This window comes from Lathamus discolor, chromosome 3 (genome assembly GCF_037157495.1).
Source record: "Lathamus discolor isolate bLatDis1 chromosome 3, bLatDis1.hap1, whole genome shotgun sequence".
Lineage (NCBI taxonomy): Eukaryota > Metazoa > Chordata > Aves > Psittaciformes > Psittacidae > Lathamus > Lathamus discolor.
The window spans coordinates 138,147,571-138,169,655 of NC_088886.1; the positions used below are offsets into that span (position 1 = coordinate 138,147,571).

General features: G+C 40.2%; 1 protein-coding gene across 2 annotated transcripts in view; it reads right to left on the reverse strand.

Moving 5' to 3' along the window:
• NT5C2 (5'-nucleotidase, cytosolic II) overlaps positions 1–22,085 on the reverse strand; it is a 60,950-nt gene that overhangs the window by 23,783 nt on the left and 15,082 nt on the right. Inside the window, exons 2-3 of one of the 2 annotated variants that reach the window (XM_065672163.1) lie at positions 17,683–17,803; positions 6,543–6,616 (exon numbers count right to left, since the gene is read on the reverse strand). In XM_065672163.1, coding sequence (XP_065528235.1) covers positions 6,543–6,616; positions 17,683–17,783 — 175 coding nt within the window. In that variant the 5' untranslated portion in view covers positions 17,784–17,803. Of the gene's footprint in view, positions 1–6,542; positions 6,617–13,707; positions 13,903–17,682; positions 17,804–22,085 lie in introns of those variants that run through there. The other variant, XM_065672164.1, reaches the window with a different exon arrangement.

Sequence of the window (22,085 nt, forward strand, 5' to 3'; positions counted from 1 at the left end):
TTTCCATCCATCTGGCAAAAACAAGAACTGACCGTTGCTGTACGAACAGTCTCCTGACCCAGCTTGGTGTTATTCTTGTGTTTTTAAGAGCAAGAAAACAGAATATAGCAGCTTTTGAAGCTTTCCTTACACTGTGAACACTTGTTCTTTCATCAGCTTCTATCTGACACTGATTCTTGAAGAATCCATAGACAGCAGACTAGCAGTTTGTCAGTCAGTGATTTACTGGGATGGAGCAAGCAACACATGCTTTCTCCACTCCTCATTCCCAACGCCAACATTTGAGAACCCACTGCTCCAGACCTCGGAAGAGAAGCAACACAAAGAAGGCACGGGCAGCAGCCACTCAGCACCACACTGGTATTTGAAAAAACATCCAGCTCAAAGCATACTAGGAACAATTTAGCTTCCCCATCTGTCTTTAGCTTTGAAACACTAAAGGCTAAACCAGCCTCTGAAATCTGCAAAATCTGCACCTGTTAAACTGGAAATGTGCAAATGTGAAAAAGCAGACAGCGGATGTGCAATAGTCGAGGCTTTGTACACAACACTGGTTTTTGCTAGAACAATCTGAAGGCTACTGTTGTCACATCTACCAAATCCTTTCTCTAGCCACCATACTATTTCTGTATGACACAAAGAATTATATTGTCCAGAGAACTTGGAAAGAAGCATAACTGCTATCTCCTCAAAAGAGCCTCAAAACCTGTAGTCCTTAAATCACAATGAAACTAAAGACAAACCCTTAATCTAAGCAGGAGAGCCTCTTTAGAACATTTGTATTGGAGTCCAGCACCAATAAACTGACAAGAACAGTATCTGAACAGAAGAACAAGTAATTCTTTGTAGTACATTACAAGCTCAGCAGCTTTTAAAAGCACTCAGTTCAATCTTTCATGTATAAAACTCCCACGCTTATACTTTGTTTTTCATCTATTCAATCCAGAATTTTTCTATACAAGGTACAAATTCATTAGTCCCATTTTTCAGTTGTGGAAAGCAAGACACAAAACCGATACAACTCACCTACAGTTAAAATATTAGATAGATGGAACAACCAGTTCTTAATTCAGGTACCACCTTTTCTCCCAGATCATACACAGCACCAACCCAACCCTACCTTCTGCTTGAGCGGATCTTTTCCAGACTCAACAGGTAAACAAAAACATTTCAAAAATAAGATGTGGGTGTGAAAAACTTCCCTCTCGTCCAAACTGCAAGGATGGCTTAGACACCAACACCTACGTGAGGAAGGGGCAAAACCTGTTTACTCATGTTGTTAACCATTCTATGATTCTATGCTGTGCTTTGGAGTGAGTTGGGAAAGAGTAAAGCTGTCTTTCCCATGTCTTTTCCCATGTGATGAGAAAGGAAATGCTACAGCTGAAAGCATAAGCAATTTTGCAATAAAACCTTTGCAGTGCACCGAATCTTGGCATCAAGTTGGCAATGTTTCTAGGACACAAACTATATTCCAATCATATTATGTTGTATTAATCATATTTGCACTCAATAAACCCAGTATTTTTCAAGCCTCATTTCCTCTTCTTTTTTATTGAAACAGTTTTCAGCAGACAGTGAAAATTTTATTATTGATCTGGAGAACGTGGAAGCAGCAGTGATTTAAGTGCAGGAAATGCATTCCAAATAAAAGCATCCTGCCTATTGACATTACATCTTACCTGCCTTAGAGACAGATGAGAAAAAATTTGGAGAAGGAAGGTGTCACACAGTGATATTTTCAAGCACAATTGAGTTGTAATTCTTATTAATTCCCTTGCCACCTGCCAACGGCCTGGTGAGAAATTACAGCCAGTTTGAGAACCCCACTGCTTTAGCCCTGCTCCTGTCTAGGGACATCTATCCATCACCTCATTGTGCCACCTGTCCCATTTAAGAGCTCATAATGCCAAGGCCTCCTGCATTACTTGGATGCAGACCTACTAATTGCAAGTGTAGCTCACACGGAGAAGGAAGCAGCCAACTAAAATGCTCTCTGAAACCAATCTTTCTTTGCTGCATTTCCAACGGGCCTCACCAACTCTTAGTCTCAGGTGAGTGTTGCAGTGAAGACTCTCTCCTGACATACCTTTATCTCTCTTCCTGAGGTCTGCAGTAAACACAAACAGATTAAGCTGTGAATCTTTTGGATTACATGCAACATGTTCTTTTACGAAAGCAAGGGCAGTTTTGACACAACAAGTAAAACAGGAAGGCAGCCCAGAATTGTTACTGACTACTGGTCGTTTAGCCAGTTGGGATGAATAAGCAGAGCTGAATCATTCGGTTAATAAAATCGACTACTATTTAGCAAACAAAAATGCACTACAAAGAGAGACTCAAATCTCTCTAAATTAAGGATTTAAACAAGAATTAAAAAAATTTCTCAGTTCTGCCCTGACAACAAACACAGCCCGTCAGTGGTGTTTGCAGACCTGGTAACACCTTCTCTTTCCAAGGAGCAAGGAATTCCTGGGGAATCAGAATGGGCCTTGCTCTGTGGCTGGCAGGCAGCAAGGACAGCAGCAGAGAACAAAGGGCTGCTGGGGTTACGGCTGCACAACATCATAGAAACGTGTCTTAACCCCCACTAACGGCAAGGGCTGAAATAGCTGAAGACTTGCTTGCGTCAAGCTCTCCAAGATTTTAAGCAGAACTATTTAACTATGTACACAAACCGCAGTCAAACCCTGCTGTTCCTTCTGCTCCTTTGACTCTCCTCCCAATAACACCTAACTTAGAAGAAACATTCTTTTTTTATGTACTAAATGTGATTCACTAACACAAGCAAATCAATAGGTTTAACACATAGGGGACAGTCAGTTTCATACACAACACTGATTTCTGAGCCTCTAGTATTAGTGTACCTAACATATAAGCCCAGAGAGACATGGGAACTTTCATACATGTAGATCTTACCCCATGAGGATGCAACAGCAATGCTTGATGGGAAAACAAGGCATCTAAAACCTGTGAGTTATTTCAATTTCCTTTCATTTTATTTTGAGCTCCCAGCAGTCAAATTAATTCTAGCTGTAATCACAATGGCTACAAATTCAGCAATTTAATGTTCATAATTTCTCAGAAGAAAAGGCTAAAAGCTCCAGGTTCTTTTCTTTCTTTGCCCATGCCACCCATTAACAGTATTTCTCAACCCTACGCAAGGAAAGAGATAAACACAATGAGAGAACATGGAAGTTATTAACAAAAATTTAAAGTTCAACCTAATTTTGATTTGAAAGCAAGCAAAATCGCTGTGGCAATGCTGTATCAGAGAGCCTTGAATTTTTTCAATCCTGAGTTAAGCGGTCCTGTAATTTAGTAAGGCTAAGAAATGCTACCCTATAAGACAAGCATGAAATCATATTTTATGTGCAATGTCACACGATGATACTAAAACTGCTGTCAGTTGGCAAACTGACATTCTCAGTCATGTTAGTAGTAGAACACACGATCACTGCAGCATGCATGTAGTAGCTGTTACAATATACTTCAGAGTGGAAATGCTACACCCCTAACAAAACTAGATTATTCTAGACAGAAACCAGTGTTATTATTGTAAGTAGATTAGTGTCCTCAAACTCAAAGTACAAGCACAAAACTGTCTCAGGCTTCTAAAGTTCAAAATAAGTTAAGTGATTCTGACTTCTCTGGTACTGAACAATCTTCTAAGCAAGATTTTTGGTGCCACCAGTGGCCACTGACTTGGGAATAAGAAAGAGAGAAGAGTGACAATGTGTTTTACTGAAACCACAGCCTCCTCTTCACAAGACAGGTAATTCAAAATAATCATTCTTCTGAGATGCTGAAGTGTGCATGACTGTCAGCTACAGGATGAATGTCAGTTCATTTCTGACAGTTCATTTCATCAGTTTGTTTCTGATATTAAAGTTCACGATAGCGGGGAAAAGAGGAGTCATATAAGTTTTTGGCAGAGTCAACGGCTCTGACTGCCTTCAATCACTGGATATGAAGACTGTGCTTGGGATATTTTTAAACAACTTTACAGAAAAGTGACTTAGCAATATATAAAAGTACAAGTGCAGAAAACTAGATGAGGAGCTGATGACAGCGGAGATGCTTCTGTGCCTCTTCTTTGGTCTATTTACATGTCTTGAACAGTCTCCAAAAGGCTTCTGCTCAGCACGCACCATCTGGTACGCAGATACCATTTCCAGATGTTAAATTACAGATAAACTAGCTTTTTATATTGTTTTTTCTTTTATTTTTAATCTAGACAGTATAATCTCCATGTAAAACAGTGTGTAAGGGACAACATGCCCAGACAGTAAACATGACAGGGTCTAATGAAAGCACTACAACATACTGATGTAATACTTCATTTGCCCCATTCTTCATTGTCATTTCCAATTAAGTAGCATTACCATAATCACATTCTAACACTCCACTCCTTAAAGCTCCTGCAATTAATAGGTATTTTCTTCTTGTATGCAACAGTTATATATAGCAAATAATGGTCAGATAACAAGCGCCCACATGGAAAAAAAGGATGACTCTGAGACATAAGGCAACAAAGAGGGAATTTTGTATGTTAATTTCCCAGTCAAGTAAAAAAAAAAAAAAGGAAATAGCACTTACCAGGCATAATGCTTTTCATGTGCAAAAGGCTTTCACACCTAATTACACTCTTACACCTCCTCACAAAATGATCTGCAACTATTATCTCTGTTGCACCACAGAAAAAGTCACAGCACAGCAGCTTCCCCCAGAGTGGTCCAGATTTCCAGTTTTCTGCTTGGATCACAACCCATTTCTTTTTTCATCATACCCTGACACTCAACTCCCCTGAATGCATTAACTTTGCCTGCTTCACTGCAGCACTGTGATCTTCCAGCCTTGGAAGCCCCAGGTTCCCATGTCCCTGGGTACTACTGCTTGCAACATTTACATTTTTCCTCTCAACAAACCAAGCATCGTTTTGTGAGTAACAACACATTTGATCTGTGTTTACAGGAACGAGCAACTCTTGAGTAAAATGAACAGAGAAGTGAGGATAGTGCTGAAGCTTTCCTGTCAGAATGAAAGTTAGCAACATACTTCATGCTCCATGCCAGCCCCACTGGGATCACCTGAGTCATTGGGAAATGCTGCCCGTTTCAAAAGGCACAGAAGCTGTTTTTCCTTTATGGATGCGAAACCCACAACTGTGTTTTTTTTTTAAGCATTTGTTCTTGAACAACAACTTGCACTCCCTAAAGGCACTGTCACTAGGTGAAACAAACACGGAAAGCATGCACCTGCAGTCCGGTCCTGCACAGATGAACAACTTCAGGACTTAAAAAGTGACAAGAACTTGAAACATGTATAAATAAGGCACTGAACAACCAAACCTTTTATATATAACTACTGCCTCATAGATAACTGCTCAAAAGAACAAAAACAAGCGATCTAAAATGCAGTTACCTGCCACAGCCTCCAAACCTGCTCCTTGCAGCATTGTGTTGAACCATGAGCATACGGAAACCTTCTTGCCCTTTGCATAGCCACCAAACCTGAGTGCTGTGACTCTCACACTGTTCCTAGCCACATCACTCATCTCTCGTTCCTTCTCAGTAGAAACAGCAACTAATGACCATAGTTGACATACTGCATTAACCCGTTACTAGGTGTCTCTGACACTCTACCTCCCATTTTCTTAGCTTATATTCACAACAGTTCTAAATTGAAATATCAAGGGTGGTATGAGCGTTTTACCCATAACATTGTATGTGGTAATGAGAAAGAAGGCAGGATTGTATGTGACACCTTCAGTTACAGCCTGTCTGATCCTACAGCTTAGGAAAGCGTAAGCTGGCTTTTTATCTCTTCCTTCCTTAAAATACATCATGTAAGTCTGACTATGCAGAAAAAAGTAACTTTACCCCCCTCTTCCTCAAAAGCCTCAGAGAACTTCCCTGCCAAGTATTTGAAAGATGGAGAAGTCATGCAAAAAAATTTATGACACTAAAAGGTCTTATGCAACCTCCTAAAGCCTATCTGCCATGAAGAATGGGCAAAGCTTTCTGACATAGCTTGTTCAGCTGACAGAAGACACTCCCCCTGCCTTGCCTCTTCTGAAAATGAGTTACTGATGTGCCCAACTGAGGAGTGGGAAAGAGGAAAACCTACTCAAATATGACCCTTCCAGGGCACCAGAGGGCTAAAACTGTAGCCAACCATATGACATGCGTCGAAGATAAAATAAATCACCTTGTTATTCAATGCCAAGCTTGCACTGGGGACAGTATCAAAATATAGTGGAATTTAAGGAAGTAATTAGACTTATTAGCTTTGGTTTCCTTGGCACTCATAATCACTTGAAACCATAGTACAGCAACATGGCTTGTGATCAAATACAGCTTGCAGATAACAAATTGAAGGGAAATACCTAAAATTAAAGTGCAATGAATAGTGAACAATATATATGCTAACAGAAGCAGCACCTGCTAACTGGAGGAGCCCAACCAGTAACAGTTTTTTGCTTAACAACAGGCAATATTTGAAAATAACTCAATGACAAAAATAATTAAGGAGATACTCACCAGCAAGTGTATAATCCATATCAAAACCAAAGCACTTTATCTTTTCCATGGCTAAACTTCTGTTTACAAAGACCCTGTAAAGAGAAATGAAATAAAGCTACAGACATGAGCATTTTGAAAATAATCATGCTTTAAATCAAACACATTGTGCCAGCTGTCGGGATGTCTGCCTCTCTTAGGTCAGAATCAGAAAATATACCTTAAAATGGAGGCATGTTTCATTTTTTGCCATGAGTTCTCCTGAAGCAAAGTCATGACTTTGCAGGGTTATTCTAATTATCGGTATGCTGTCTAAAGACGTACACGCATGCATGCACACACACGGCTTTGCATGTGACCTGCAAAAATCCCTAAGAATAGAAGCGCAAAATCTCCTGAAGCAAAATTCAGCGATCAAGTGAGAGGAAACTGGAAGCAGAAGACAGGAGCACAATTTGCTTGATTAAAAGAAATTATTACAAAGAGGTAACAAGGAAAAGAAACAAACATTTCTGTGAATAAACTCACAGCATTTGAGCTCTCTTTGGAACTGCATCTGGAAATTCAAAGCAAACCTGAGCAGTTTAGTTTCCACATTCATACCAATAGCTTTAAAAACATTTTTAAAAGCTCTAAAAAAAAAGCAACAGATAAATTTTCCTCCACAAGAATGTTATTTCCATTGTGAAAATTTTTCTTTTCATTTATAACTCCCCTGCAACTCCTCAAACCCCTGCTATTTTTAAAATTCCACTTTTACTATTAATGCTTATTGCAGTAAGAATCTAAGCTGAATACATACAGGTCCTTTTAGATGACAACATTTTAATACACCATATTCAATTTAGCTCAATAACACGGTGAAGAGATAGGTTAGAGAATATCTTCTTGTTTCCTATTCCAGCTACTACAGTAACTAAGCTGCTCATGATTCCCCAGAACTTCAAACCCTATAGCAGATCTGTAATTCAACAGGACTTCTCTCCACTGTCTGTTTTATCTGAACTTTAAGAACAAGACTCAGCTGTGGGATGGAAGCTGAGCTTCTTAACACTGACCTCTGACAGAAATCCCACATACCGCTCCAGCTGGGATGCCGAGACAAAATTCTCCTGTGTGAGAAAAGCTGCAGAGCCTTCACCTGTACGATTTCAATATGTGAAAACTCTCCAAGTATTTACTGAGTACATTGCCCTCAGCAGAGCAATTATCCTCTTAAAAACTGACATCGGCAGGACTGCCGCGTAGGAGTGGCAGTGCAGGGACTTACGGCAATGGAGACGGCAAGTGCAAAGCCAAGCACTCGTACGTTCCAAAAAGCTAGAAGAAAGCACACAGGGAGATCCTCCTTGGCACACACATTCTGGGCAGGTGGCCGGTACAACGTGCCCATTTAATTGCCCGTGTCAATCCACTGCAGATCGAATTTTAACAGCAAACTGCTAACATCAAACTATCGCACTTCTATGCAAGTCGTCTTACCTCATCTCTCACCGATGTGCTCCTTGTTTAGTTCGCAGCAGTCTGATTCATCTACTTGTCTGAATCATATTACAGAATTCCTTTAAAGCTTCCCTAGTACCGATGTAATTTTCCTTGGATCTGATTTGACTTCAGAAGATCAGTATGTCTGAACCAAGCCTTAAAGTACTGTATATCTTCTTGGACAGTGTTCTAGAAAACACATCTGTGGCTAATTTAACCAGTCACTGGATATCGTTGTTGTTCCACACAAATCCACTTGGAATACAGTTTCTCTGGCAATAGTATACGTTCCCCCTAACCTTGCACACTCTCTCTGGGAGTCACAGTTTCCTGGCAAAGTGCCTGCCTTTGACAATGGGGCTTGTCACTAAGGGGCCTCAGAGGTTATAGATGACGCTCTTTTCTGATAGATTTATGTATTACCTAAACAAGACAAAGTGATGGGGAAAAAAATGGAAACTGGTAAAGAAACGCCTTTTGGAAATACAAGCTGGGATCATAAATCACTAAAATTTACTCCTGAAATGTCTGGCTTTTGAGTAGGTGGAGCAAATTATCCAAATCTGCAGTTTGAATCCGTGTTTGTCTTAACATCGAGATAACTGTGATTTACAAGCGGCCAATGCAAAATGCTATTTTGAACGAAACACAGTCTCGCAGTTTGTATAATGAAGATGATTACATTCTGTTGCTGCTGATGCCAGGAAGCATTATTTATTAGCCAATTCAAGCACACAATTTCTGTTTCTGGAAGTGAAGAGCTTTAAGAAGGAACAAGGTATCTCCAGGAAACACTGGCAACATTTTCTGTCCAGCCTGCAGAGTCCAGTTTTGTTCTTGACTTTAACCTTAACCCCTGGAGCACAGTTCTCCATCCTTCTGAAGAGTACAGGAATAGGAAGGGAAATTTAAAGCAGGTCAGAAAAGCCTTTCAGAATTACAACAGTTGGGAACAGTTTCCCATGTGAGGACAAAAAACAAACCCTAAGACAAAGCTGGATGAGCTTATAAAAAGGGTAATACGACAATGCCTGTGAAAGGCAAAAACAAGGGAGCTGTGACCCAAGAGATCTCTTCCAGTCCAGCCTGCCTATGTTTAGATGATGACGACACCAAAATGACCAAAAACCATGGAAAGATCTCTAAGCCCCTGACATTTTTTTCATTGCTTGCTTTTGGAGTATTTACAAACTGAACCCTGGGACTAAAAAAAACCCAAAAAGCATGCATTGCTACTGAAGATCTGGAAAAGTTTACTAAAGGCAATGAAACGAACAACATCTATTTGCATTTTTTTGTTCCAAAATAAGTCTTATGACTTAAACATGAAAATTACTATACCAGTCCCCTCTTTGCAACAGCTGGTGAAGATCTCTCTTTCTCCATCAAGTTGTAAATATTGCCTATGACCTAGAAACCATATGTGGCGGGGTCTAATCATGCCCCAACAGTGCACAGGACCTGGCAGACTTCAAGGCTTCCTACTGACTGCTCTGACGTGGTAATTAATTCACCAACCAACGCTGGAATGAAGCAGAGCAAATACTTTAAAAAGCTAAAGAAGGCTATTACACAACATGTTCAGGACAGGAAATGAGAACACTTTAATCGATTTAAACTTGGATATGACTTAACAGATTAAATAGCAGACTAAACTGTGGCAAAAAAAAGGAATCAGTTTCACTTCTCTTGTGAAGGCCCAGATACTGGGTTATTTTGCAGGCACTCAGAACCTCAAGTTTAAATCCTGCTAAAGGAAGATGTCTCCCATGGACAGTGCACCCCTAGACACAAGCGGCTAAGAAGATACTTACAAATATTTACTCCCAGAACCTGATCAGCTTAATACAGGAGGTTTACTTAAAGCAGTAAATATCTGCAGTATCCTAGAAACTAAAGATACAAATTGAGATTAAAGCACCACGACAGTTTCTGGGAAGATCCAGGTGCTTCTCAGAAGCTGCAGACAGCCCATTTCAAAGCTGTGCTTAGACCCTAATCAAATATATTCTCAGCCTGATTTGTAGCCTGTCAAATGTGTCTGTTGGCTACCAAGTGTAATGTCTTCACAGAAGACATGGTAGAAAGAAATAAGAAGAGTTATTTTTAATGACTATAAGGCAAAACCAACACTAAGATCTTAAGGACTCTAACCACCTGAGAGAAATGATCCTCTGGTCTCTAAAGGAAAGGATGAGATGACAAGTATTTAACAGCTCATCTAGATGAACAAAAATCAAAGAAGCTTCCAGATTACAAGCAGTAAAGTCAGAATAAGAGGAAAACTAAAATCACCCAACATTTTTAGTATGTAAGTTTTCATCCAGACTAATTTTTCCACTTGACAGTCACAAGTAATCACACTTTCTGTTCACCTGAGTTTGGTGGGATTTTTTTCCAGAACATATTTGTTTTAAGTAGGAGCACTGGAGTTAAAAATTAAGCTGATTTAAAAATCTAACAGCTCTGGGCAGTAAGACAAATTAAACAGCAGGCATAGCATGAGAACACCCTCCCCATTCCTTGTGCTGAGAGGCAGAGGTAGGTGCCTAAACCCAACTCCCCAGCTCCACACCCGTCCGCAACCAGAGCATCTTCTTAAACAGGACACTGTCCTTCTGTTGCCTTCAGAGAATCTCTTTCCTTCTGGATGAAAAAGATTCATATTTCTGCTTTGAGGAATAGCCCTGTGAATTGCCAAAGTCTTACACTCTCTGTGCAGTGTGGGTGAAGCAGTTGGTGCCTGTGGGGAAGCTGGTTGAGGGTCCATATCCAGTCCCATGGCTCCCTGAGCCAGTACAAGGCACAGCTGAGAGTGGAGAGACAGCAGCCTGGACTTGGGGTGACTTAACAGACCCACACCTTTAGAAAAATGCACTTGAGCTGTTTAAGAAAAAACATGAAGAACACTTCCTCTCTAATGAGCTCTTTCTCAAAGATTAAACCCTGCAACTTGGCCTAGCAGAAGGCTCTCAATGACAGTATTTATTTTCTTTTATTGCTCTATGAATTGTGCTGGATAAGAGAAAAATGTGTTGTATTGCAAGGAAGAAGGAACTGCTGAGCATGCAGAAAGAGTCACAGAGCCCTGATATCCTCAACACTGCAATTCACAGTCCTTTATATTTTTACAAGAGAACTGATCTCAGTTTTGTTACTGTTCTTGTCAATCAATTCCAAGGCAGGAACCTAAATCCCAACTCTTCTCAAGTAACACAGGAGAGAAGCGAATACAGACAGAGAGAAATGTTTTTATTTTATTTGTACAAAATATCAAAAGTATTCTGTGCCCCGAATTAAATTTGCATGTATAATACTCTCATAATATGACCAACAAAATAAAACAAAATGCACAGAATGATACAACTAAGGAGGAACTTGGCATGTGGCTCACAATTCCTCATAGGGTGAAAATGAACAATGTGAGGCAAGGTTTCTGGACCAGTGCACTTTAATAATGATTTTCCAAATGTGTCTGGAAATGCCTTCAGCAAGAAGCATTCTTTGTCAGGAGAGTATATTTTACTAGAAATTAAATAAATACACATAAACTTGCAACAGCGCTGAGTGGAACAGCAAATACAGTGGGAACTGCTAAGCATGACCTACATGTGTGTTTAAAGAAGACTGTGGTGGACAGTTGGGCTTGAGCCAGCCATGAAACAGGAACTAATTAGCCAGAAGGCTCAGATTCCTGCTTCCTCAAAGTTCATGCACTTTGGTTAATCTTCACTTTGTGGACAACTTCCACGCTTAATAAGCTAGAAGAGTTAAAAAGAAATACGAGGTACTAAGTGGAGCCTCCCATGTCCAAGTTCCCCACAGGCACTTAAAAAAGGTTAATAATGAAATCAAAATCCCACTAATCTTATGACAACTGGATGTTCTCAGCATTACTAACTAGTCCGCAGACGTTGTGTTGTTGGGGGAGATGTCTCACTACATGACATTATAGTTCTGGTTACAGGTGACTTCTACCAAAGGCAGCAAACTCAGATGAATCCCTCACTGACCTTACTTATCTGGCACAAATCCTATAAGCAACCTTAAGAAGATACTAACGTATATCAGGATGTCTTGTCTTTGGGCGCTGGATACTCTCGTACCTGTCTTAGAGGGGATAAGGAATAAAACTACTTTAAACTACTAAACTCAATGTAATCATTCTTTTGATAAGCCTTGTTTCTTTAGGCAGGTAATGACCATTCCATATATTATCATTTATCGTAACATTTTAGGCTCTTTTTTTTTACAATATTAAGATTTTTGGAGTTCCATTTTATTCCTTCTTCAAACAAAGAGGAATATTCTAATGGGTCAGTATGTTTGCAGTCATATTTAGAGATACTGTTTGGGATCAGGATGATTTTAAGCAGATGAAACAGTATCAGATAGGGGACACAGAAGAAGGGCATCAAAATAACCTGGCCACTTCTAGTAACATTTCCAAATAGTGCCCTACAGTTTCACAAGACTAACCATCCTTGCAAAACTGTAGTGACATAAAACTGGAAAATCAGGTTAGAACTGGAACTTTAAAGTCTTAAAGTCCAGAAACATGACTATGAGCACTTCCCTCTGAAATTCAGCAGGAATCAGATGCAAGGGGATAGCTTTGGCCATTTCTGTTTCCATTGTTTGGGTTTTCTTCCCAGGCAACAGCAAAGTGCCAAGAAGCTCACTATGGATTCCATCCCAAAATAACACCCGTCTGCCCTGTGAAACTATTAAGGCTAGGGATCATGGGACATTTTCCATGTAATTTCTTTATTATTAATTTGGCAAGTGTTCTGCTTTCTCATAAGCTCGCCCATTCTGCCGCCTTAGCACTCCCTCTCCCTCCTCTCTCCAATGTCTGAAGCACTAAAGCAGAATAAACAGAGAGCCACACGCTGCTTTCCGCTACATGCATGTCACCACGAGTCCAAAGAGGCTGCATCAAGACATATGAGAACAGACAATGGCTAGCAGTGCCTACAGAGGTACCTCATGTACAGTTACATGAAAATACCACATATCTCTGATGAAAAGAGCATTTTCAGACTGGTAAAGATTTTCTTCTCATTTGCCACTTCAGTGAACTGAATTTTAAAGAGACTTTATGTACAGCTACCCAAATGGATAAGCAGTTTCAAACCTCTTAGCCTAGTATATAACATTCCTACCTCTAGCAATTGCTGATGATCCAGTACCAAAACTAAAACTAAATCAGCAGTGAATAACCCAGTTTCAAAATCTGAAGAAACTAAAAAACATCTGTAACCCTCAAAATCAAGACAACCGATTGTTAACCCTTTTGCTTTGTCATTACTAAAGTATATAACTTTTTGTTTTACTCAGGATCTCAGTGTATATTAATAGCTTAAATTGTTTAACTCAGATTACCACCATAAAATGCTTTGAAAGGAAACTGAAGCACAAAACTATGACCCAACTTATTCAATACTCTATGCCCAGTCAGCAGGAGAATTAGGATTAGGAATCACAATGCCACATCCCCTGCGCTAGCCAGTAAACAACAGAGCAAGAAAAGAAAACTAAAGCAACAACAAAAACCCCACGTTCAGGATGAGAAGTCTCAAATTACTCTGATGCAAAATGGTAAAAGCATCCCAAAGTCTGTATGTTTAACAAAAATGCCATTTCAGCTTTACGGCCCTGTTTAACCAAAACCAGAATAAATAAATATAAATGCAAATACCTGTTTCCTGGATCTTGGTAACTGTCAGTAACAAGAGTGGATGGAACACCAACTTTTTCCATTATTTGCTTTAACTAGATGTGGTTGCTATTTAAACCCTAAAGAGCTATGTGAGATAATCCAGAGAGTGCCTAGAAGTGTTCACTCCAAGTTAAAAAATAGACACTAGGGCAATTTGGTGGCTCAGAGTCAACCTAGTTCTTGCCTAATTACAATCACGTTAAATGACAGTACTCCTCCAGAACAAATGATCTAGTGATTATCCTCTACCCGGAAAAGTCAACAAGCAGTGCATGAGGGAGGTGGCCTCACAACCACACACACTAAAGAAAAGCCACCTAACAACTACACATCCATTTTATTTCCGAATTCAAATGTATGTTGCCAATAGCACAGTATTGCAGTATCCTCTTACCAGTGACCTCTGCTAGAGAATGAATAACATCTAGCTTGTATATTAATTCATCTCTAGACCTCACCTCCAACAGGCGCCAACAATGTTGTATAACAAGGTTCATGGCTGATAGTAACACTATCTAACTGAAAGTCTTAGTTAAAGTCATCAGAAATACCCTGAAGATAAATCCCCACCACTTCTCCACCCCTACAGATTTTTCTGGTTCTCGATGCTGCTTTTATAGCCTCTGTGCAGCACAGTATACATGTTCACATTCACAAGTTTCGCTTACTTCATCAGTAACCTCAATACTGTAATTTCTTAAGCAGCTATACAAACTGATCCGAACACCAAGCAAAACTTCCGGGGAAGAAAACAGATATGAGAGGAAAACAGCTATAAATATTTGATTTTGAACATTCTTGCCTATGGCATTCAGACACAATTATGCTATAGTCATCGTACTCTGAGTCAGTATGCATTATACCAGTTAAACCAGTCTCAGCTGGGATTTCTGCCAACAATGTGATATGTTAAACATCCATCCATCAAGTATGATACAATAAGAAGTGCTACACCTGAAAAAACACATTCCTAGTATGAACAACCACAGTAAAACATGACTATTAGAGTGGCATCTTCAGAGCTTGTTTTTTTTAATGAAGTTTTTTTGAACGTTTCACACCCACAAGAACATTATTTTTGGTTTTTAAGGTAAATATTTTGTTTATATTGGAAACTTTTCGCCTTATTTTATGCTGTTTCAGAACTTACAATTCAAGCATATCAAATCGGGCACAGTTCACGAGAACTGGAAAGTTAAAACCATTGGTATAGGTATCTCCACTGATACTTAGGTAAGCGTGAAGTAAACAAACAATGAAACGAGCTTTTAAAACTCCACACTTCAGAAAACCAAGCATTACTAGCAGCATTTAGAAAAACCTAATGAGTGAGTTTGAGCCCAACCGGGCTTCCAACATTGCTATCAACAGCCAGCCCCATTTTACATTTATGCTCATCTGTTAATGCTGCCAAGCTCCTTCAGCCTTCCAGGGCTGGATCCATAAAATCACTGGGACCATCTTTAAGGTAAAAACATAAACCCCAAAATAACAATTTTAAATTCAGTGTTCTTTTTCATCGTTTTTGCTTCTAAGTCACTTTAGATTCATGTTTTCAAGGGTTTTCCCTTTAGGTGCTAGAGTAAGAATAAAAAGAGACAGAAAAAAGGAGAGAGACTGGAAGATAAAGAAAAAGGAAGAGAAATAAAAAGGAAGAGAAAGAAAAGAATCTTCACAATGAATGCCTTGTCTTTCATATTTCTCTTTTCATAAAATTGCCAGGGCTTTAGCATAATCCAAGAGTCAGAGCATACTTGGACCTCACTGAAACAAACTTACATCCTAGAACCATGGGCTGTTTCCACATCTAAACAATCATAAAAATACTAAAAATTATGTATTATAAAACAACAAGGAGGAAACACCTCAGTCCTTCTCTATCCTCAAATCTTAAAGTCCTTCCTTGAATCTGCACTTACCTTTTAAGTAACATCACATCTGTTAACACTGAGATCACAAAAAATACCAGAAATAGAAATCTGACAACACTGCCACTGGAATGAGGTTGTTTCAGATTCTTACAATACTAGATTATCAAAATAACTCCCATGAAACTGGTACACCAAAGCCATTAATAGCAGAGATTTATACTACAGTGTTGGCATTGGGTTCTCTTATTCTCTCCCCTTGCTCCCTCTCTCTCCTTCTCTCCCTCTCTCTCTTTTTAAAACAGGCTAGTAGTTTAAAAAAATGCATGTCACCCTTTAATGTATTTCCAGTGTTGTGCTTTCCATGAAAATCTGAAGTGCTAGCAACATTTCTGCCCAGTATGCTTTGAGTAAGACATTTCTAGATTCTAAAACAGGGCACTTAAACTGTACCACAGATTAATTTTGGACTATCTATCCCAGCTCCTACTTGGAAACCCTCCTTTACATGAGTGAACTCTCATCTTCCATAGGGAAATTCTGAAAGTAAAGACTTCTTACATGAATAACGTAAATATGATGAGGACTTGAATGTGTGTGCTCTTAAGGATAAGTACTGCTTCCTTTGGATCTTGTACAACACTTAGCAGACTGTCAGCACCTAACCATAACAAATGTTGAGGAAATACTTCAGGAAAAAAAAAAAAGCCTTACTCTGACTGTATTTCCATCAGTCTACATCAGGAGTAATACAACTAAAATCATATGTGATATTATGACACAAACATAAACCTGTCAACGACTTCAACAAGGTGAAGACTTTGCCAGGGAATGGTAAAAAATCCCTTGCTTTTCACATGACATATATAGTTACATTCATTAGACATTTCTACGTCTGACAAAAGACTTGACACTGAGAGACTCAAATAATGCTGTTACATAAGACATGTGTCCAAACATATTCACTGGAAATAGAAAAGCTTCAGAAATTCATCACAGGATCTATTACCTATCCTCAGATATTGCACCTTGCACAGCCTGGTCTATCAGATGATGCTAACGCAGTTTTCTCATATTTCATTTGGAGAATCAAGAGATACCTAACATTTTCAAATACTTCCTCATAAATACCACCATATATGAATCACAAATGCAACGCGGCATTTAAGCATGAGGTTGGGAAGCTTGACTTCTTTTTCTGTTTCTATATCAGACATATGTCTCCCCAGCTCCCGCAAAATACACTCTGATAATCACACTGCATGACTTCCCAAATTAAACAAGCTAAACTTTGAAGATACACCTCCCACAAACAGAATACTGACAATTACTCGATGCTGTTGTTTTTAGCTCTGTAACAGTCCAGACATCTAATAAGGATACAGACTGTATCCATCTTTTATGCTCTATACCTGGAATCTTGGGAGCTGTGGGCTAAATTCTTGGCTCAACCAAACCTCCAATGGGATCTTGTGAAAACAATTTAGTGTCTGTACTTTGATTCCCAAACATACGAGTGACATTTCTTTTATTCTGTACTCTGTCTTATTTATTTAGACTATAATTGTTTTACAGCAAAGATGGTTTTAAGCATATCTATCACAGAAAGGAGGCTGAGATCCTGCCTAGTGATTCCACATGCTCCTGTGGTGCACACAATTTAGCATACTAGATATAATTCCCAGATACTTAATTTCTGATCTCATTTTATATCCTTTTTATTCATATTTGTGCATTCCAGTGCCTAAGGCTATGCTCTCCCAGTGTGCACTCCAATAATTACTGTAACAATTCTAATGCTGAGTATTTCTCGACTTGAAAGCTTCTATCCCAAAATCTAACTTGGATTAAAGAAAGCATACCCTCACTCGCTCTAGTACATGTATGTCAACTCCACTGTTTGTAAGCTCCTGAAGGCCAATACTGTGCTATATTTCAAGTTCCCTTCTACTAACCCTTCTGCAAGGAAGGTGAGAATGACCTTTCTGTTTTGCCAACAAGCAAAACCCAAGAGATGTGTTTTTTACGCTTAGGCTGTTTCCCTCTGTCTCAGCAATTTAGTTTTGGGGTTACGTGAACAACTCACCGGTGATAGGCTTCCCGTCGGTACTTTTTCAGGGCATGCCCATCCATGTTTGCAGGGAGATCGGCTGCATTCTGGAGTCTGTCGCTCCATGAGGTTGTCATCTTCAAATGCTTATTTATTTCTGAAAGAGACAGAAAAGCTTGCTTAAGTTCAAGGTTTGTTTCACCAGAAAGTTGTCTGTTTCCTGCTATGAAGAGATGCAATGCCGCTCAGGAAGTCATGCAAAGCACCCGGTGGAATGATCTGAGCTTGCAAGTCAAGTAAGATGCTTTTCTCCAAGAAGTCTGATGAGATAGGGTGCTAAAACAGAGAGCTGGGAAGGCTTTTGCACATGGCTGAAACTACAAAGACATTCCTATCCATTGTGGTGAAAATGCATTTAGAAACAGACCTTGTTTCATTTTTGACTCTAGAGTTACTCATACGCACTAGCTATAGGGGATGGAAAACCCACTCTTTACACATGAGAAAAATGAGGCAGGGCAACCCCCCAAAACCCCAGTGGGACTGACCTTGCCACTTTTACCACACAGCAAAATTAGAGCCTTGTCCCTGACCATTTGATGTCTAAGAAGGACAAAACTTCAAACTGCTGCTAAATTAACAGAAACATTTGGAAAGAAAGTAGAAAGATGATCCTTTGTCCTCTGCAGGTCAGCCACATTCAAATAGAGCAAGAACACACTGCAAACCTGTAACACCAGCAATGCAATCACCAGAAGATTCATTTCACCAGCAGACCTTCACAAACATATGCACCCTTTCACAAGTCCTGCTTGTCAAAACCAAACCACCAGACAGTCCTTCTCATCAGGAAGGCCCTGCAGCGAGGAAACAGGGGTACCTTTCCCAATTGTGTTTAACACACTGGGGCAATCCTGCTTGCCCCCCACTTCCACCCAGATGCATATCCTGCTGTGTCCCTGGCACCAGGTGGGATGATGAAGCAGCCACACAGTCAGTTCAGCTCACAAGTCCAAGTCCTCCCCTATCAAAACTAACAGATGAAAAGCAAACAAAACCTGGGTAATTCTCCACTGGTCAGCAGGCTGAACCCAGCTCAACCTGCCACAATGGTATCATTAGAGCCAGTGTGAAGAACGGGGTGGGAGAGACATCCCGCAGCTATACCAAATTAGGTATAACATGAAACCACATTCTTGTGTAACCCACACAACTGCTGGACCACAGGGCCTGGCTTGTTTGCTCTTCTTTAAAAGAAACAAAACCATCCACAAGCTACACGGGTAATGATACAGAAACGATTTCTAGACACCTTTAAAATATGACTGCCCTCATTTTATGGAAGGGAAACTAAATGATTTCATCAAAGTAGAGAGTAGAGCAAGTGTCCAGACCACCATCAGAAGTCACAGCACTTTCAGTGGCCACACATGTGCTTGCTCTCCTAGAGGAAATTTGTATATTTTTTTTAGTTTTAAATTGGATTAAAGAGCAACAGTTGCAATTATCACAGCATTTGTTGGTCTATTTACCCACTAGTTGCTGGTCATAAAAATCAAACAGACGGCAAACAGCTTGCCTGTAAATCCTCCCTCCTCCAGCATTCTCTGCTTGTCTCCCAGTTACTATAACCAAGGTTTACAAACGCATCTTCTGCCACATCCTAAAGGTCACCAAATTTAGGCCCTGGCAGGCAGCCCAAGGGACTGCATGCCAGAGCTGAGAGCTCTCCCCCTCCAAATTCCCTACAACACACCCAGGAGAGGAGGTCAACACAGCACGAGGGCGACAGGCCATTACAGCCAGCCGCAACTTCCACAACAGGGCATGCAGGGAGAAGCAGATTCTAAAATAGCCCAGGCCACCACCATCAAGGGCTTATAAGTAATTACCAACTATTTATGCCATGGCCAAAGACAGATGGAAAACAGCACAGGGCATAGAACTAAACAGCCCCCAGGCATCAACCCGTTTCACTTCAAACACACAGCACTGCCTACAGAAATGCTCCTTATGGCAGCAAGGGCTGCAGCAGTCCTTGGGAGAGGAGCAGTGGCTGTGCTGAAGTGACAAATTCCAGGTCAGCAGCCAAGAGGTATGTAGCACAGTGAGGGATCTGGTATGACCCGAAGACTGATAACCACAGGAAGTGCTTGTGTCCCCAGAGGCTGGAAAAGCATCTACCCTTGGATATCTCAAGATGGTCCAGATCATCACCACCTTGGTCTTACCTGGAGCTCTTTTAAAGCTACCGACCTAGAGCTACAGATTCAGATCCAAAAGACATATACATTTAAGGCCTCTAAAAGGCATGTTAAATAGTTCTGAAAAAAATGTTGCATGGCTGGTCTTATGGCTCTTAAGACAGCTCTGGGCCTTCCAGGTCTTCCAGCTGAAACAAGTCCAAATCCAAGCTTCCTGCCATTTAGGAGGCCTACACTATTCTGCTTACCCAGCCAGACACATAGCAAGACTGAAAGATTTACACCCGCAGCCAAAGCCAGACTCCATTCTGCCAGCCTCTTCTTCCCACTTCTGCTTCCCATCACCATCACAGCACATCAGAGGTGCTGACACAGGTACTAGGATAAGACTGTTCCCAGCAGCCATCCATGCCAGATATCTCATAGTTCACCAGTAGTATCCTACAAAATACCCTAAGATCCAGATGGCAGAAGAATTTTAGCAAGCTACCTTTTATAGCATACTTTCTGAAATGAGGAATTGGTGCAGCTGCTGGAGCTCCTATATGGTGAAACCCTCCCCTACAGTAGCAGAAACCAGACAGCATAATTTCATATGTGCTGGGATTCAAAGAGCTGAGATGTAAAGAAACCAGAAAAATCTGAGTTTCCATAATAAGCAAAAAAGGCCTGAATTATTTTAATGATCCAGCAGTATTTTGCTGTAGCTGTGATGAACAGAGTTCATAGGCAGGACAAGGTTTGTAGACAGAGGCAGTATCTTTTATTAGACCAACTGGTATGGCTGGAAAAAACCAGACAAGACCTTGGACACACAAGCATGTCTAAGTTTTCAAACTCTGTTGATTGCTCTAATAAAAGATATTACCTCTGCCCTGATTTATTTATTAAAATCTTTCTTTTTGTGTTCACACAGAATAAACCAAAAAAATCTTATGCTGAAGTTTTCTATTACATGAACTCAAAGGCTTAGCCTTACAGCTCGGCAGGCTCCACTGGCACTGTGACAACAGCTTACTGCTCTGAAATAAAACAGTAACAACTGACAAAAGATACTGTGATGGATGTTTTCCACCCGAAAGTCTTACTCACACAAAACATCCCACAGACTTCAATGAAATTGTTCTGATGCTTCAAAGGTGTGAAGATGAGCCTACCTGTGTGGGTAAGGGACTTGGGACCTGATCCCTGAATATAAATGCCTTCTTCTAAGTAGAGAGAGCAAAATAAGAAGGGCTGAATAACTCCATACACTTGTAAGTCACTGGGATAAACATCTAAGAGAGCGGGCAGCCAGCCAGGCAAGATTCTCCACTCTGAACAAGTGAAATCTGATGCATCTTTCTTTAGTTACAAATCTATTTTTGAAATCGATAATCTGTAAATAGCTTCACATAAAAATAGAAATCTTTACATAGATAAAACATGCCAAAACACCTCCCCATAATTTACTGCAAACATGCTCCTTGCTAGTGCAGTCTTAATTAAGCATCCGATAGCATTTATGGTACAGGGTTCATTTTGACAAAGTATTTAAAATCTCAGTTTCAAAGCTTTGATACAGAGCTACTATGAAACACATACGCTTTGGTCCAAAAGAACATGAGATAACTAGCACTTATTTTGACATAAGGCCATTTGCTTCTTTTGTCAGATTTTGGCTGATTTCATGTACTCATACATACAGAATAACATGTCCAGAAGCATTCCCCTTCAAGTTTTAGTATTATTTTCCTTATCTTCTTTGTCCAACAATTAGCTGGAAATTTTTGCACTTGATGTGTTGTCCTGGGTTTACCAGTAGCCGTTTTGCTCCTTCTTAGTAGCTGGTGCAAGCTCTGTGTTTTGACTTCCAGCCTGGGCAGAGAGCTGATAACACCGAATGTTTTTAATTGTTGTTAAGTAATGTTTATTCTGGCCAAGGACTTTGAGAGCCTCATGCTCTGCCGGGGATGAGGGGAGGCCGGGAGGAAGCAGAGACAGGACACCTGACCTAAGCTAGCCAACGAAGTATTCCATACCACAGCACATCATGCCCAGGAAGGTAACTGGGACTTACCCGGAAGGGCATGGTCTCTCTTCAGGGGGGTCGAACTCGTTCAGCGGTGGTATCGTATTCTCTTGTTATTTTCTCTTATCAATATTATCATTGGTGGTAGCAGTAGTGATTTGTGTTATACCTTAGTTACTGGGCTGTTCTTATCTCAACCCGTGGGAGTTACATTCTCTTGATTC